Source organism: Castor canadensis, chromosome 1 (genome assembly GCF_047511655.1).
Source record: "Castor canadensis chromosome 1, mCasCan1.hap1v2, whole genome shotgun sequence".
NCBI classification, from domain to species: Eukaryota; Metazoa; Chordata; class Mammalia; order Rodentia; family Castoridae; genus Castor; species Castor canadensis.
The window spans coordinates 71,856,429-71,875,198 of NC_133386.1; the positions used below are offsets into that span (position 1 = coordinate 71,856,429).

General features: G+C 41.9%; 1 protein-coding gene across 6 annotated transcripts in view; it reads left to right on the forward strand.

Annotated features, from left to right (window-relative positions):
- Bach2 (BTB domain and CNC homolog 2) overlaps positions 1–18,770 on the forward strand; it is a 355,873-nt gene that overhangs the window by 74,071 nt on the left and 263,032 nt on the right. For all 6 annotated transcript variants that reach the window (XM_074078063.1, XM_074078083.1, XM_074078073.1 and 3 more), the window contains exon 2: positions 8,510–8,622. In XM_074078063.1, coding sequence (XP_073934164.1) covers positions 8,614–8,622 — 9 coding nt within the window. In that variant the 5' untranslated portion in view covers positions 8,510–8,613. The remainder of the gene's footprint in view (positions 1–8,509; positions 8,623–18,770) is intronic.

Here is an 18,770-nt window from a genome sequence, read left to right on the forward strand (position 1 = left end):
CATAGCCCTCAAAATGCTGTGGATAACATGGTCTAACATTGAACTGCACTTTTTCCCATGCAACTCCAGTGACTTTACCTTGAGTAGTTAAAGGGCAGCTTTTATTTTGCTTGAGGAAAGTACTGGAACTTTTTTTGTGGCCGTTAATTGTGTGTGTGTAGAGAACCCCAGACAGTGTGAGATCAACATTACTGTGATGTCTGTGTCAATTGGCTTTGCTTTAAACTTCCTTATACCTTTGGTCTCTTAGTCTCTGCATTGTTGACATTTTGGGCCAGATAATCCTTTATTATTGAATCTGTCTTATGCATGGTAGAGGTCACTAACACCCTCTCCCAGAAGTGACAACCAAAAAGGTCTCTGAACATTGCCAGATGTCCCTCAGAGGGCAAAATCACCCCTGCTCAGAGCTACTGCTCAGCATTTTTGTTTTGGTTTAGTAGTTCACTCTTATCTCATGAGCTGAGCATTCGGTCATTTCTGAGATTGAATTAAAGGATAAAATGTTTTATCTCCTGTCTGTGTGTATGTGGAGGGGGGGCATGCTAAACCCACACTATACCATCCAGCTCATGGGTAAACATCTGTTTCCTACCATTTTAAAAGGGAATCTCAAGTTAAGTCAAGTTTTGAAAGCTAGAGGCAAGAGTATTTTAAGGAGAAATTTCCCCCATCAGAAGACTTGGCATTTTGTTTTTGTAGAACAGCCCCTCTTGTAATTCTGGTCCTAGCAGGTGAAATCCTTCAAGGTTGCCTTGTAGTGACTTTCCCAGAGCTCCTCAAGAGGAAATGGCCCTACTCTCTGAGCCTAAAGATGGGGACAGGAGCCCAGGCCCAAGCTCACTCCTTCCATGTTCAGCCCAGAGGGGGAAGGTTGTAGCAACAGTGCTTTCTTGGGAGCAGAGCTGATATCCTTCCCATCTGGGTGGCTGTGGTCTCAGAAGCTGGAACTCTCGTTAAGAAGGAATGTGGAGCTTTCTACAGCTAAGGCAGGCATAAATTTCCTCTGTTTGTTTTGTGAGGACTAGTGTCGACTGCTGTAATGAGATCAGAAGAGACCCCAGGGACATGGCCTCCAGGTCAACCGCTGGGCCCTTTTCTGTAGCTGTTCTCTTGGTTGTGGTTGGAGGACACAGCTGCTCCCTGTAGACCCTGGTTGTGACATGGTGAGGTAGATGGTGTTGCCTTCTTTTGTTTTTTGTCATTTGCGACTGTTGCCCCACCAAGACATCAGCATGCAGGTCATCCAACTCTAAATCATGGGAAAGTGAACCAAAATCCGAGGACAGAAAGTGTGGCCTTGGGCAGGAAAGTGACTGGGTGCCTTGGGGCAACTGCCTGAGTGGTTGATGCTAGCTTAGGGTGGTTGCTCAAGGCCTGGGCTTCCCATAAGTTGTGTCTCACCCTGTGTCACCCTGTTGTGAGGAAGAGTTAGGGAATGCGTCATAACAATACAGCTTATGCTACAAAGAAAGTATTTCTGGCTCTGGCCTGAATGGCAATATATGGGACCTAAATCTGGCAAAATTGAGCTTAGGATCCCCAAATTGGACATTTCTGGCAGAATAGTATATACTGTGCTGATGCAGCCTGTCCTATTTCTGCCCCCTACTCCTTACTGTCCTTAAAACACACACACACACACACACACACACACACACACAAACAACAACAACAACAACAAAACCTTAGGCATGTTCAAAAAAATAGAAAATGTTTCACATTTATATATGAGCTTAAAAGCAGGAAAGGGAAAACACCAGGTGCCAGAAGAATCAGTGGCCTGAGATCATTTCAGACTTGCCCCTGGCCCTATGACCAGGACCTGGTTCTCAAAGGGGGCAAGAAGGATTTCCCCCAGAGTGGGCCTGGCTGACGGTGTGTAGTTTCACTGCCCGCGTGGTGGGAGAACTTGAGCTATTTTGATAAAGAAACTGGTTCAGATCACTGAACAGCATTGGGCCTTGGTAGAAGTAAACACTAGGTTCCTGTGGACAGGTCTAGTGGCCTGTCCAGCATGCAGTGCTCCATGAAGAACAGGTCCTGCTGAGAGAAAGGTGACAGTGAAAGATACAGAACCTGTGCCCCCAGAAAGCAGAGGTTAGCAGTGAATTCTTGAGGTTGCCTCCCACCAGTGCCCATCGTGCCAAACAGAGCTTTCTTCCAGGAAATAGTGAAGGCCTCCTCCATACGAGCAAGGTGTAAGACAGACCCCCTTCTACCTTACTAAGGAGAAGGGTTTGAGTTTTAAGCATGCCATACCACTGAGGTGATCGTCCCTCCATGCAACCTGTCCTTTGGATCTACTGAGAAAAAAGTTAGCAAGACTCTATTTCAACAAACAAACTGGGTGTGGCGGTGTACTCCTGTAATTCCAAATATGAAGAAGGCATGGATAGGAGGATCATGGTCCAAGGTTGGCCCTGGACAAAAACATGAGACCATATCTGAAAAAATAACTAAAGCAAAAATGGGCTGAGGGTATGGCTCAAGTGGTAGAGCACCTGCCCAGCAGTGCAAGCCCTGAATAAATCCCAGTATCATACACACACACACACACACACACACACACAGACTATATATAACACTTCAATTTTCTAGCTTTTTTGAATATTGACAGCTCTGGGCCCATGTGCTTACTCCTACTTTGTTGGGGTTAGCACTGGATGGCAGACAGCGTCTTTACTGTCTTTACAGGTCTGGTGGTTCATCCTCTTGCTCTTCCTTGATTTCTGGTGTAGACAGGAAGTGGCTGGGTCAGGTAACCTCATGGAGGTTCTTCAGCATTGTGCCTTTAACCTGAGATAGTCTTAACCACTAGCAGACTGAGATTGACCTTTTACAGGGACAGTCCTTGTCCTACTCATCAGCTGTGTGAATGATTCGACTCTGAGAACCCCTAGCATCTGTGCCAGAAGTGGTTTCCGAACACACCTGGCACTCTTGGCCCTTTGCAGACTTCTCAGACCAATTTTTTTTGTTACTAAGTATGTCTCTCCTTTATGATCTGTAGTCTCTTGTTTCCTCTTCCTCATTACAGTTTCCTTTTGAATTTTCCTATCACATACCCATCCTTGGGGAAGAGGCTATGCTGACAAGGAGGGAGGCCTGCTCCTCTTTCTGGCTTACCAAGTAGGCTCCCTGTGCTGTGCTGTGAAGGCAGGGCATGGGGAGCAAGGCGGATGGCAGGCATGTCCAATCTCTTGGGCAGAAGCGTGATGGTGTGCTCTCTGCCCCAGTGTGTGGGTAGTGAGGACCCTGGGGTCCTGGGGAACCAGAACCACATATCTTCTGTGACTGGGAGGAAGGAAAAGGGCCTTCAGAAGCCCCAGCAGCTCTCCCTGGAATAAGCAGCCTCTTGGGAGGTGTGAGTGTGTGTGGGGCATGGGGGTCACTTTGATCCTTTGGCTATTAGTCATTAATCCCAGCAGAATGTTCTTCATTACAGAAGGAGAGATCAGACTTTCTGAAATAAATTGGCCTTGCATTGGTTTGGTCTTAGACAAGGATTCCATCGAAGGTTGTCGGGACTTAACTTTGGAGACATGCAGACCCTACAAACGGGCTAGAAGAATTGGGGTGCTCTTCTCACCTGTCCATCTGACTACCCAAGCTGCTGAGTCCTCAATTTTAAGCATTTCCTCCAGACTCTCCTCTGCCCTTTCTCTCCAAATGCTGCCCTTTTTATCACTTCACTTTTTCCTTCCCTGCAAGCTAAGCCCTTGGGTCTGGCCTCAGTCCTCACCCTCCAGTCCTCTGTTTATACTGCCAGATATGGTGGAGGGAAGAGAAGGACAAGAGTCCATGCACAGACTGGCCTAAGGGACATTGTATCTAAAAGCCAGTGAGGCACTTAGCAGTGTGAAGAGGGACCTGTGTGCTCTCTGTGGCCTGTATCATAGTGGAGTGCCTGAGCTACCCAGCTTTGGGATCTATCACACAAGGTTTCTAGAATAAACATCTCAGAAGGGAGTGGTAGTGGAGTGGAGAGAAAGCCCAGGTTAGCATATCCCATTCTCCCTTGGCAGTATATATTAGCACCATTTTTCCAGGGCCAAAACCCTGCACACAGAGAAACAGCCCTCCAGACTTCTAAGCTCCTCATGGAGTAGGGATGGTAGGAGGAATGGACTCGTGCTGCACCCACTATTGTGCCAGCCACCCTTGCAGGGATCTGGATATGATAGCCTCTCTCTGTGGGTGGTGGAGGCAGGTGATAAGTAGTGGTGAAACAGGTAGGCCCAGTTTTCCCTTCTCTCCAACTCCTACCTACTGAAGCCCAAGTTCTGAGAGTGTAGAACCCTAGAGGTACTATAGGATGTGGAATTGTCACCAGGAGCCTGCATTTCCCAGTGCCTATCATAGTGAGGACCTGGTTGGTGAGGGATGCTTGGCCATGCCACCAAAACTGTCTCTGATGTCTTGGTTTGCTCACCTGACCTCTACTTATCTCCTATTTTTGTAACTTTCACCTTTCCCTTCCTTTCATTTCTTTCCTTTTATTTAATTTATTTTTTTTGGTGCTGAGGATCGAACTCAGGGCCTCATGCATTCTAAGCAGATGCTCTACCACCAGCCTACCTCCCAGCCCTCTGTTGTCTTCTTATAATTCTCCTGCCTTCACCTGCCTGTTTACCCACACTTCTACTCACCTCAGAAGATGAATCACACTTCGTTAGCTTCTACAAGCCTACCGTGTGACCACAGACCTCACTGCCCACTGAACCGACTCTTGGAACCAGCTGAGTATAGGACTTGTGGACTTGGCTTTCTCTGTGCTTTCTTTTTTTGCTCAGTACAGAAAGACTTCCACTTCTTAAAAGATGAGAAAGAAACCCTGAAAAATTTAATCAAAAGAAAACACCCTTAAGTCTACCATGGTAACTCAAGTATCTTTTTCCTTAATCATTTCTATTTCAGATGTCGTCTGTGTTTTAAGCTGTGGATTTCTCTGTGCGTCTTCGTAAGCTGCATCGGCTACAAGACAGGCAGGTTTGCAGGTTCTGTGTTTCAAAGGAGATGGAAAATACTAGATAGAACAAGGCCAGGCTTTCAGGTTGCTGTCCAGAAGTGAGCTGACCCAGTTTCCAAAACTGTCAACCTAAGTGGGGTGGGGACAGGGTTCAGGGGGAGAGACTATGAGGGCAATGTAAATAATATACAATATAAGTCTATTTGGAATTGTTGCTATGAATTGCCCCCTGTATAATGAATATATCCTAGTAAAAATTTATTAAAAAAAAAACCTGTCAGCCTGTTCTCCAGGATGCTTTCTGCTTATGGTGGTCTTTGATGTGTGTGTGTGTGGGTGGGTGTGGGTGTGGCTGTGGGTGTGGCTGTGGGTGTGTGTGGTTGGAGGAGGGTTGGCTTGGGTTTACTTTTCATTTGTGGTCTTTGTACATGCTTTACTTTCATAGTATCTTGGAAGTCACTTCCAGTGCAGGGTCTACTGCTTATTACAGTGTTGACCAAGCACTTTCTTACCTCCCCATATCCAGTTAGGAAAAGTACCACTCATGTTGACCTCTATACTAAGCAAGAACATTAACATAAAAGGTTTTGAGTTTGCTTGTGGTTTTTGTTGTTGTTTTAATCAGTACTGGAGTTTGAGCTCAGGGCCTTGCATTTGCTCTGCAAGGGCTCTACCACTTGAGCTACAATTCAACCCTTTTTTTGCTGTAGTTATTTTTCTAATAGGGTCCTTGTGTCCTTGTCTGGTGCTGGCCTCAGACAGTGACCCTCCTACTTATGCCTCCCACATAGCTGAGATTACAGGTGTGAGCCACCATGTTTGGCTTGTCAGTTGAAATGGAATCTTGTTAACTTTTTTGACCAGGCTGACCTGCAACTGCCATCCTCCTGATCTTTACCTTCTAGTAGCTGAGATTATAGGCATGAACCGTCACACCTTATTTAATGTAAATATTTAATATAAATAAAGCTTTATATTAAAGCTTTAAAAGAGCTTTAATATAAGTTTTAGTACTATACAGCTGTATGATACTTGTAATAATATTTCAAAATGACTTAAAACACAGGCATTAAAAGATTTTCCTTTCTTACAAAAACACCAAAGACAGTCTGACAGTCTGTAGCAATTATCAACGTCATTTTTAAGATCCTACATTAAGAGTCTGTATCATCCTATGCTCTGAAAGTAAAGAAAAAAATCTATTCATAGCATTTATTAAAAACTTTCTATGTGAGTAGTATTTCTCTCAAATAGGTTTTATTCTAGCCTGGTTATAGATAACATACATGAAAATGACATAAGAACACATGGAGTAGGAGACAGGGCAGGACCCATAATTAGTGTAGTGTAAACTGCGTGTCCAAGTTCTAAGGGAACAGGGACTGTGACACGGTTGGAGCTGGGTGGGGTTACTGGGGGCAATTGTGTTCGAGAATCCTTGTCTGCTTGTTATTTTCTCCTTGTGCCCGCCTTCTTGAGCTGGCACCAGTGTCAGTGTTGGCCTGGAAATGGGATGGTAGAAGTCTCCAGTTAAGTGCTAGGCTGCCTTTTCTAAATGGATCGATACATGTATCAATAAAGAAACCATGTGTATACAGTTGTGCTTTTAAACTCAGAAATGCATTAGCTTCTGCTTCTAGAAATTCAAAAACTAAGTTACCAGCATAATTTTTTTCAGTCACTTATATTGGTTCAAATTAAATCATGAATTTTTGTGACTTTGAAGCCATAGTTGCCCTGGTATAGAGAGCACGTGGAGACATTTGATGTATTCACACTACAGAGTCAGAATTTCCAGCTCTCTCCTTTTGTACACCATTGATAAAATGCTATTGCTGGGCTGGTGGCATGGCTCACGTGGGAGAGCACCTGCCTAGCAAGTGTGAGGCCCTGAGTTCAAGTCCTAGTACTGCCTCAAAGAAAAAATGTTATTGGTGTGCCTGAATGTGTCATTTTTCCTTGGAATTTGTGTCTGCAGTGATTTTCATTAACCTCTCCCTATTTTTTGATTGATAAAAAGAAAAACTATATTATGATCACATATTATTCACATATGTGAAGTAGGAATTCATCTTTTGAAAATATAATTGCAAAATCATTTTCTTAGCAGTGAAAAGTGTTAATATGGGGAATACAGCCTTCCACTTCCCCGTGACCTATAAGTAGGTTAGCAGACATGTCATTTGCAATAAACAGAGGCTGGTGGGATTGCTGAGAGCTAAAGGTGGTTGTGATGGGCTGTGGGGACTCTCAGTGCTTCTTCCTTTCCATTTTGGGCATATTTTGGATTGTCATTATAATTTAAAATCATGCATTTAAAAAAATTTTAAAGCATTGCATTTCCAGTTAAACTTGCAATTCCATTTTCCATGGGAAGGTTCAGGTATAGATGTAACTTGAAGAAATAATACACAAATCAGGCGATCGTAAGGAACTTTACAATGTTAGCTCTCCTCTCAGATCTCCCCATAACCACTTTTCAAAGGAAAAGGCTAAACATCTATTTAAGTCATTGGAGACACTTTCTTTTTGGTTTTCTTTAATTTTTGACAAGTTAAGAACACTTAGTCAGGCACAATGTTCAAGCCTGTAGCCTCAGCTACTTGGAAGGTGGAGATTAGGAGGACTGTGGTTCAAGGCTAGCCTAGGCAAAAAGTTTGCGAGACCCCCCATCTCAACCAGTGACAAGGCACAGTGGTGCTCACCTGTCATCCCAGCTATGTGCAGTGGTGCACACAAATAGGAGGGTCACATTCCAAGCCAGCAGGCATAAAGCAGGACACTATTTGAAAATACATTTAGCAAAAGGGGCTGGGGACACAGCTCAAGTGGTAAGGCACCTGCGTAGGAAGTATGAGTTCAATCCTCCATTACAGCCAAACAAACAAACAACAACCACCAAAAAACCAATCCTAGAACCATAACATAGACCTCAATGGCACACAGTAGTGCTGCTCACATGCCACTTTCTTGCCCTTCTTGAGGAGGTCAAAGCCTGAACTAGAAATTCCTAAGTCACTGGCCTTTCTGGTGTGTTCATCACTATAAATCCTCAGTACCCAGCCCTGTGTAAGTGCTCAAAAAAATAGTTACTGAGTCTTGTCCCTGTGGATCTACAGCCACTCCAAACATACAACAACTAGCTTTTTCTTGGCCACTGGCATGCCCAGTAGCCTGCCTCAAGACTCTTGATTTGATATCTAGACCTGTAGCATCCCACATGGTGACTGGCCCTCAGCCACAATGGCTATTTACATGCAGTTGAAAATTTAGCCCTCAGTTGCATAAGCTATTTTCTTATTTGATCTTTGACCTCCTTTGAAGGTCAAAGAAACTAGTATGTGAGCAGCAAAACTGTGCACCACACTTCAACACTTTCCCCTGCTTTCCAGTAGTGACTCAATAGCCATGTGTGGCCACCATTGTGGACAACATAGACATTGAGCTTTGCAGTCATCACAGAAAGTTCCACTGGACATAGGACTGCTCTGAGCCTTCCTGAGAACTGGCTGATGGGTTTCTTGTTTGTGTTTACAGTGCAGCTATCTGCTTCAGGAAGTGAGGGCTCCTGGAACAAGGAGAATCTTCAAGAGCTGCCTCGCATTGTGACATGTCTGATCCCTTGCTCCAATCCCTGCGGCATGAACAAGGTAAGAGGTTCTTTGAATCAGCATATGTATTTTTCTGATGGTACTATGATTTTCCTGAGTACATATGTCTTCCCATGGTTGAGGAGGTCGTTTTTCCTGTTGAAAGTACTCCAGAGGTTGGAGAGTTGTGTGATCCCTGTGAGCAGTGTTTCAGGGAGGGCCACAGGTTGGGAGCAGTGCTTCTGGTGGCCACTCCATGATTGTATAGTCCTCTGGATATATCGGTTGTATTTTTCAGAGGTCGTTAAGTGGTCTTTTGAGTTATAGTGTTGATATAACTGCCTTGGCACGACTATTGAAAGATTAAGGCTCTGGAGCCAGCCTTCCTGAAATTAATTATCAGCTCTGCCAAATGTTAGCTTCAATGACAGTAGGCAAGGTGGGTTAAGTTCTTGGTGCGTCCATTTCTTTATCTATTAAATGTTAACAATTGTGGTACCTGCTCAGGGTTGTCTAAGGATGAAATATGTCAGTGCAGTGTCTATTCATATTATAAGCACTTGGTAGATATTTGCTGCTGTTGTTTTTGATGCTGGGACACCATTGTCCCTTAGATATAGTTGCAAGAAAGTCTAAGGCACAGCTGCAATTAATGGAAGGGTTTTACTCATTCTCTGATGGTTTTGGTGAGCAGTAACTGATTACCTGTTGGGTACTCTGGGAATAAATGTTCAGTAAGACTGGAGTCAAGGTTTTAGCAGGTGGCAGACTATTTTAGGTCAGTATGGCTAGTGTTCTAATGAGATATGAACCATATCTAGAAATAAAAAACATCCAACTCTGGGAAACTCAAGGAAAGACAATGTAGAAGAGGTGACATTTTGAGTTAGATCCTAGAAGGTAAATGGTAATGCCCAGAAAGTGGGTCAAGGCCCTCCAGGTAAGGGAAGCAGCCTGTGTTTAGGCACAAAAAGCGTATGAGAAAGTCTGGCAAAGAGTTTAGTGTGGCTGGAGCAGGATTTCTCAACTGTGACACAGGACATTTGTACCAGGTAATCCTTTGTAGTGAGAGACTGTCTTCTGTATCATTGTGGGATTTTTAGTAGTATACAGTAATGTCAACCCAAAATGTCTCCTGATATCACCCAGTGTCCCTTGGCAAAATCACCCTCTAGTTGAGAGGTACTGCAGAAAGTGGTTGATGGCCAGGTCTGATCTCAGAGATGGAGGGAAGGGCCAGACGCCGTGAGCCACTGAAGGATGCGTGGACACAGTCATCTTCCCATGGAATGGAGGTTGTGTTTCCTACTGTAAGCATTGCAGAAGTCAGAGAGTTGTGTGATTTCTGTGAGCAGTGTTTCAGAGGAGAGAACATCCAGAGACCTGCAAAAGCAGATGTATATGAGGTGCTAGAGTTGGACAGCACCCTTGAGTGCTTTAGTCTTGAAGGGATATTACAGATCCCTAGACTTCAGAAAACCCATTTAACTGGTTAAGATCCCTTACTAAGGATCCCTTCTTCTGGTGGTTTTTCTCAGGCCATTTGTTCAGCCTTCTCAAGGGCAGGAAGGACAAGGTCCCTTTCAATGTTTGCAGGATGCTGGATAGGGCTTTTGTGTGGTCCTCTTTCCCTAGGTTGAAGATTTATGGCAGGCTGTGCTGCTTTGACCTATCTAAAGAGACCAGAAAGAAAAAAAAAATTGTGTTTGAGAGGTTTTCATTTGACTGAGTCAAACCAAAGAAAAGGAAGCCTGTGCTGAGTGGCCCCCCAGCCTCTTCTTTACCCTGGCTTAAATACTTACTTCTAAACAGTCTGAGAAGTCAGCTCTGGGAATTCTGGGAGGTAGACAGCTGTTCTGCTCCACAGTCACAATTAACAACAGGGGAGGAGGTGTATGTTGCAAACCTTGGCTTCTGTTATTTCGAGCTTGGCTCTTGGAGTCTAAGAAGACTCTTGGGAAATCTCTGATCAGCATGTGCAGTTTGCTATGTCAGCCCTGCCCTGAGTTTCTCTAGGGCAACTCCACACCCAGGAACCAGATTCCCCAAAAATTTCAAGTGTTTCAGTAGGTGTGTCTGCGCTTGGGAAATTATGTTCTGCCTGAATGGCTCAGTGAGTGTTTTATTTTGTATTATTTTAATTGAAAGCAGTGATTAAGCTTGATGTGTCACTCCATAGGTCAGCATTTTTCTTGCAACTTTCTTGGCATAAGACAAAGAATAGCTCACTCTCTAGGGAGGAAACAGCTCTTCTCAGCACAAATAAAACTAGGGAACCATCTCATCAATGAGGTATGTAAGCTAGAGCATTGGAAATACTAATGTGGGTGTGACTGGTGTTCCAAGTAGACTTGTTCCTAGAAAGTTGGAGACATTTGTTGGTCACAATCTGAAATACTCTCTTTCCTTCCTGAACCCCAGCTAGCTCATGGGACATTTCAACTAGGCAGGTGTCAGAATGGAGGATCACCACAGTGCTCTAAGGTCCTTGTTATTTCTGTGACACATAGTGTGGTGTGGTCACAGGCATTGACCTGTCTCTAGAAAACATGGGAATGGCCCCCATGGCACAAAGGGCCTGGCAGTTTGTCTCACTAATTTAATCACAAGATTAACCTGATAACCAGTGGACTGCTATTTACCAGGTGGTACCTCATTTCTCATATTCGTGAGCTCCTCTCTGCCTTACAATCTGAAGAGACACTAGGAAGACCTTTGGCTAGCACATCAGTGCGTTAGCACTGGTAGCAAAGGGAAAGGGCTTCCTGGGCACAAGGCTCAGGTGAGTCTGCTGCCATTTCCCAAGGCCAGTGTGCAGGGAAGATGTCAGTTGGAAACCCAAATCATAAGGTTTATCCAGAGTAGACACCTTCATGCTTATTCACCTTTCTAATATTCTAAGCAGGTTTTAATGCTGTACAGCCTTATGTATTAAAGAAAATGTACTCAGTTCACTCACTCCCTAGTACCATCAAACAAACAAAAAACTGAAATTGTGGGGTACATATTTTCCCAGGGCATTCATTCTCCCCACCCCTTATATAGACCTGAAAACCAACTTTCCAACCTTCATGTGTTCTTCAACTCGTTTTGCAAGAGCTTACTTTCAAATCTTTATGTTGACCAAAGACTTAATAATTGGGATTTAACTTTTGAATTTTGTAGAAAGTCTTCATCCTTTCTACTTTCCAGATCATTTTCTTACTGATATATATAAATATATGTTATGTGTAGCATTTTATAAATTTATGCTAGCAAAAAGGATTCATGTTTCAGGTATGTACCTATGTTCTCTGTATGCTATCATGCTGAATTTAATGTGTTATTTAAGAAAAGAAAATCATAGCAAAAAGTGGAGGGCAAAATGGGATCCTCTTGAAGCAAGCAGGGTCACATGATGGACACTGACTGCATGCCACCATGGGGGTCCGCAAAGCCACACGTGCAGGGCTGGTGGCCTGCTTTTGAAAGAATGCCTTTCCCTTGGAAACTTGGGATTATGATCCTTCATCCTCCTCATTGTGGTCATTGTTTTCATGAAGGCCAGATCTGGCTTCCACTGTTCTGGACACAGGCTGTAGGATCCAATAGAGTGGAGTGCTGCCTCTCATCTCTCTTGGTGGGTAGATACCATTATTTGCTTTTTAATCTGCTCACCAGAATTTTTCTCTAAATGTTTTCTGGTGTTCAGCACCCAATCCCACCATGCCAGGTCTGAGACAGTTTCATGTTTACACTCGGATCAATATCTCCATAGTCAACTGAAAGTTAAAACTGAAACTTAGTTTCTGCCCTTTTTTTTTTTTTTTTTCAGACTTTTTTACTTAACAAAGCTACTGGATCTGGATGCAGTGTAAGGAAACAGTGAATAATAAACACAAAAGATCTCTTTCTATCCCTTTCCAGGATACCCTCAATGGTTTCACCAAATGCCCAATCTTTATTAATAAGCCCCGACTGTCATTTTTCTGAAGGCAATGGGACAAGTCCTCCTGGTGGCAGACTTTGAATATCCATAGCACAGTTTAAAAACTGGTGACATGAAGAAAATACAAGTAAGCATTAAATGATCTTGAAGTCAAGGAAGGCCTTAGTAATTTCCAGTGGCAGAAATTGTAAACAAAGAGAATGTTTAACTATGTAAAACCTCAAAATTTCTTTCCATCAAAAGATATTCTGAGCTGGGTGGGGTGGTGCACACCTGTAGTTCCAGCACTTGGGAGGCTGAAGCAGGAGAATCATGAGTTCCTGACTAGCCTGGGCTACATAGGGAGATCCTGTCTCAAAAAATAAACAAAAGGACATTCAAAACTAGTCCCAGGGACAAAAGACAAACTGAAGTAGTATTTATAACATATGATAGGGAGTTAACTTAGCCAATTTATTAAGAATCATTACAAATTAATACAAGTAATAAGGTGAAATGATTAATAGAAAATGGGCAAAGAGCCAAAACATAAGACACATAAAGGAAGAAATATGATCAAATAAATAGCATATAAGGAAATGTTCAACCTCAGTGGTAATCGAAATGCAAATTAAAATAACTCAATGGTATCTTCCACCTGTACAACTCCTGTAAAATGTACTCAGTGTGGTAGGAATCAGGAATCCCAGTCATACTCATGTACACTGGAAGAGCATATTTCTCAAAGGGTCTTCATGGTTATCAAAGCTTAACCCACACCTTTTGACCCAGAAATTTCACTTCTAGAACATTAGCTCAAAGAACACTGCCATGAATGGGTGTAAAAATTTAGCTAAGATGCTTATCACAATATTGTTAAAATAGTAATTTTCTGAAGTAATAACCGTGGTACAGCCATACAATAAAAAATGCCAAGGAGGCATGGAGGAGTATTTGATGACATAAAAAGATGTTCCAGATAAATGGAGATGAAGGCAAGTTACATAACAGTATGTGCAGTTTGATCAGCTCACATTTTTAGAAAGGTGCCTGTATGCACTCTGAAAAAAGATTATGAGTGCACACCAAAATGTTAAGAGCATTATCTTCTTCTTTGCATGTATGATCTAAAATTTCTTCAGCAATGTGCATTTCTTTTACACTAAAAGTAGTAGTTTAAAATAAAAGACACTAAATTGTCTTTAAAATATAAATTTCACTGCGGTTTTAAAATATGCATGTTAAGATGACTGGAGCAATGTTACCCAGAATGTTGATAATGGTTTTCTCACAGGATGGGTACATAGGACACACCTGTTTCTTTTTCCTTTTTTAAAATAAATGCTTCTCTGCATTTTCAACAATAAATATTTGCATATTTCAATAATGATCAGAAAAAACAAACATTTAAAAATAAATACTACTTTAGCTGGTTTGCATTCAAGGTATAACTGGATCGGCAGATAGAGAACAGAGTGATTGATGAAACAGATTAGGACTTGGTAGTCATTCTGTTGGGCATATTGCCAAGGAGCCTCTTAATGTGCAAATGGTTTGGGGGCATTGGTCAGTAGATAAATGCTCCAGAAAAAGATGTTGTCCTTTGGTTAAGTGGCTCTAATTTTTTTAAGTGGACATTACATCCCCTTGCTTAGTTTTACGCCACTTCTTCAACCACCTGTTAAAGACATTGTGATGTATACAAAGTTAGAGCTAGATCCATGGTCCTCAAACCATAGTTTGAGACTCTTGGGAAACAGTTCCTCTGCAGTCCTGTCAGGTGGTCCACCTGAAGATCAAGGCAATTTTCATAGTAATACTAAGATATTATTTGCTTTTTTTATTCTCAAGTACAGTATTTCAGGAAGCTCCATGAAATGCAGTGGGATCACCCCCGAGGTAGCTCCTGGGATGTGTGCATGAGAGTCCAAGTCCTCCAAATTTCTCAGTTTTAATCTCTAATGTGATAAACATTGATAGAACAGAAGTTCTTCAGGACTTTGATAATGTATAAACCTACAAAGAGATCCTTAGACAGCAGTTTGAGAACCAGTGAGCTGGAGTGTGCACATGTCCTGTGTGTGGCAAGACTTACTCTAGCATGGGCTAGAGGTGCAGCTCAAGTGGTGGAGCGTGTGGTTTGATTCCCAGTACCTTAAAGAAAAGACTTACTTTAACAGGAAGATGAATTCTGAGCCTTGAACACTGAATGCATCACTTCTATTCTTGCCTTCTATTTCCTTAAGAAATAATTACCCTTAATTTTTCTAAAAACTTCATTTTTATATGGAATCTTGGGAGACTAACAGGAAGATTGGTAGCAGAAGGCCTGTGTGGCACCAGTGTGACAGGTAAATCCAGTTCCACTGAATGGAGGGTGTGTGGAAATGGTGACCCTGTCTTCTCATGCATCATACTGGGGAATTTGGTGAAGTTTTAGAAAGATAAGAGGGATATAATTCCTTTCTGAGAGGTATGGGAGTGCACATTTAAAACAGCTGAGTAGATGGTTGGTTTAATGTGAAGAAGACAGATTTAAAAGAATTACTTGAATATGTTGAGGTAATACTCGTCTTTAAGACGTGTGCATGTGTTTGACATGTTTGTGTCTGTGTATATGTGAACGCACATTCTAGAGAACTGCTATCCAAGTTCTGTAGAACTATCATTTTGATTCTGGAAGCAACATTAACATTTCCCTCTCATTTTCGAGCCTTCTCCTTTCTGCTTAACCAGAAACACATTATAGTTGGTGTCTCCGCAGGGCACAGCTCACCTCTGAATCTCAGAGCAGCACACAGTGGAGGAATGGTTGGTGCCTTCTCTGAGCAGCCGCTTTCAGGGTTCAGTGCAGATGTTGAAAATTTGAACCATTTTATACAGAAATTTGGGCATCAGATGAGTGATTGTGCTGAAGTATCTCAAAGTGAGCTCCAACCCTGACACACCATGCACCCCTGCAGTACCACGACCTAAGTCATGTGGCCTGACTTATCAACACCCTAAATGGTCAGAAAAGATGAAGAACCCCAACAGACACGGCTTCAGAGTAAAAAAAGCTGGACTTTGGGTTTGTTTTAAAACTGTAACAACCCCAGAAGGGATATGTTTTGACATGACCGTAATGTAGTTGCAAGTCTGAGAGACTGACCATAAGACAAGTCTCACTTAAAAGGAAGAGGGGGCTCCATTCCACATTGTTCTTTTTAGTGTCACGTTTCCACACATTTGTGATGGTCTCTTGTTCATCCTTATTGAGGATTTAGAGAGGAGTGCCTAGGATTTTCTTGATTAAAACAGGTCCTCTCCGCCCCCCATCCCACCCCCCGCCCCATGCAGATGAATTGTCCTGTGTCATCCTTCATGTGGAGTTTTAATTGATGCTAATTCAACTGTCTAGTTCTGATCCTGTTCCCCATGTTGAGCTGAGCCCACACCTCCCAGCACTATCAGCACGCAGGGCCTTGAACACTTGACATATGCTACCTCTTTCTCTGAGGCTGGTGGCTACTGGTTTCCATAACAAAGAGGTCAGTGGATTCTGGCCTTTGTGAAGCAAGCAGAGGAATGCTCTGTCTTCCTTGCCTGAGTTCCCACCCCTGCCTTCTCTCAATTAGTGGGCCTTAATGGATACAATTAAGTTACATCTTATTTAGTTAATTGGTGATTGGAAACATGATTATTTAGTTGTTTAGTCAATCTGTGGCTCGTCCATCTTTAGAATATTAATAATAGACTCAATTTGCCTGATTTTGTAAATGTATTATCTCAAACAGTGGGATTGCTTGTATAAGGGAGATTACTTCAATCCACTTTATTAACTTGAATACCTAATACTTTAGATTGGCTTTTTCCCCCTCTTCCATTTTTTTTTTGTGATATAGGGGCCTTACAATGCATAGCTGTTTGCTGGTATTCTTCCTGTTATCGTTTGTCTCTGTAAAATAAGTCTAATACTTTTTATGGCTATAATGTGATTTCAGAGAACACCATGCTTTTCAATATATATACATTAGTGACTTTGTTTTTAAAAGCCACAAACTGTGTGATAAAATAAACATACTGTATTAGACAGAAAAGGAGAGATATGTATTTAGAATAAATGCAGCTAAATAATTCGCAAAATTTCTTCCGTTAATGCATAGAAGACAGAGTTCTAGTCTCACATAAATGACAGTGTTTATATTTAACTGAAAATATTTAGATTTGATTAATCACAGCTTCTGAATTCTTCCAGTTCGCTTGTTTGGTTTTCTTCCCTTTTTTATGTAACAGTTTTGTAACTTCTTACTACCCTTAATGGCATTATCTTGAAGAGGCTAGACTCAATTAGATATAAATATAAGCAATTAATTAAGAGAACCAACCCTAGCCAGAGAGGTAAAGTGTCATCATATGTCATAGAGCTCAAGGAGCACCTGTTAATTAGAACAGTAGGAAAATGAAAATGGCATTGAGTTATTAAAAAAAAAAGTCTTGGGTGAAATTATCAATAAGCGTGTCCTATGTTATTTCTTAAATCCAACCCAGAAACAATTTGTTGTGACAGTTCTAGCCTGGGATTATGGCACTTTTGGACAAAGTCTGGATATAGCTAAATAGACACATGTATTGAAGATCAGAAAAGGAATATTAAACAATTGAAATTTTGTGAAAGACTGATACTGTTTCATTGTAATAATTTCCCCAAAGGCACATTAGCAATGCTGCTAAATACAGACTTTAATAGACTTTAATAATGTGTACTTCAGAGGCCCAATACACAAAGGGATAATGTATAAAACATTCATTATGGAAAATTGCTACCCCTTTTATTTAATAAGAAATCTGTTGAAACAAAACCACTGTACTGCCTATGGCATTGTGTTCCTGAGTATTAGTAGGATGAAGCATAATTGCCACCTGCTTTTACATTTTTTCACCTATTCTCATTAAGTTGCGATCATATTTACTTATTTGTTCCATGAATGAAAAATGAGCATTTAAAAAAAAGCACTTATATTGGATGAACCCTTTTTCACATTATGGCTTGGCCTGTGGTTACCTATATCCTGGCAAGGTACTTAATGTCAAACTCCTTTTCTCCATGTGCATACAGGATTGTTCTATCTCACAAGGTTGTGGGAGAAGGAAGTTAAATGTTGACACCATGGAGATCCACATAAAAGATGCTCAGTAAATACTTCCTATTACATGACTTTCCACGTTTTTTCTCTTTATATGGCTGGACTGTTATGGGGGGGCAGAAGGAGGAAAAGCAATTGTCAAGAAGCCCCAGTAAACAGTTGTGTGGCCAAGCCTTGCCTTGGGGTTCAATGTGATTTTAACATGCTGCTGCTGAGAGCAGGGATGCTAAAAAAGAGGAGTAAGAAGCAGATGCTCCTAGGAGAACAGTGGGGGAATTTATCCCTTTTAATGAGATAACATCATTAGAGTGACAAAGTGCAGCGAATCAATACTTGAAATGGATGGTTACTATCTGCCCAAAGTGCACCGACTGTTACACTTCATAGCCTTAGAATCCGCTGAATCACGAATTCTTTCTGTTACTGGAGCCACTAGCTTTGATCTCAAAGAATAGATCCACACCTTAGGGATCTCCAGAGGAGCAGGGAAACAGACTAATTGGATAAATGAGAAAAATCCGGGGTGATTTATAAGCTGCTCTGTAATCAAGGAACCTCAGAGAAAGGAGGTCGGTCTGCTTTTTTCTTTTGACTTTTCTAAATGGCTGCGCTTCCTAGTTCCCTCACCCTCCATTCACTCGCTCTCTCTGTCTGCTTCTTGGTGTAATGTCAGAAACACTAATCATGTCAGACTGTGACACTGACAGCCCTGACATTCACAACAAAGAGAGAAGAAAGAGAGAGAGGAAGAGAGATGGGGGGAGGGGGGAATGAGGAAAAACAGCAGGGGAAGGACTTTTTATTGCACATAAATCCATGGCTGCAGAATCACCAACATTCTGGGCATACCGTGTGGAAGGAAAATCAAGAAAGTGCAAGGTGTATTCTGGTGGAGATTAAAATTGCTCTGTGGAGATTTTTTGCACTGTTTTTTTCTCTCTTCTTTTAGATTTCATTGTGTAACCTATATTAAAATTACCAGGGCTATGATTTCTTTCCATGAAGATAAAAAAAAAAAAAAAAGAGGAAGGAATTTAAATTTCTTCTTTCTGCTTCCCCTCTATCACTCCAGTTTTTCTCTTTGAAATAAAGCAAAGTTAGACATGAACCTAACAGGAAGTGTGCACTCTTGGAGGTTTTTCATTTTATTATCAGATTCTCATAGTTTAATCTGA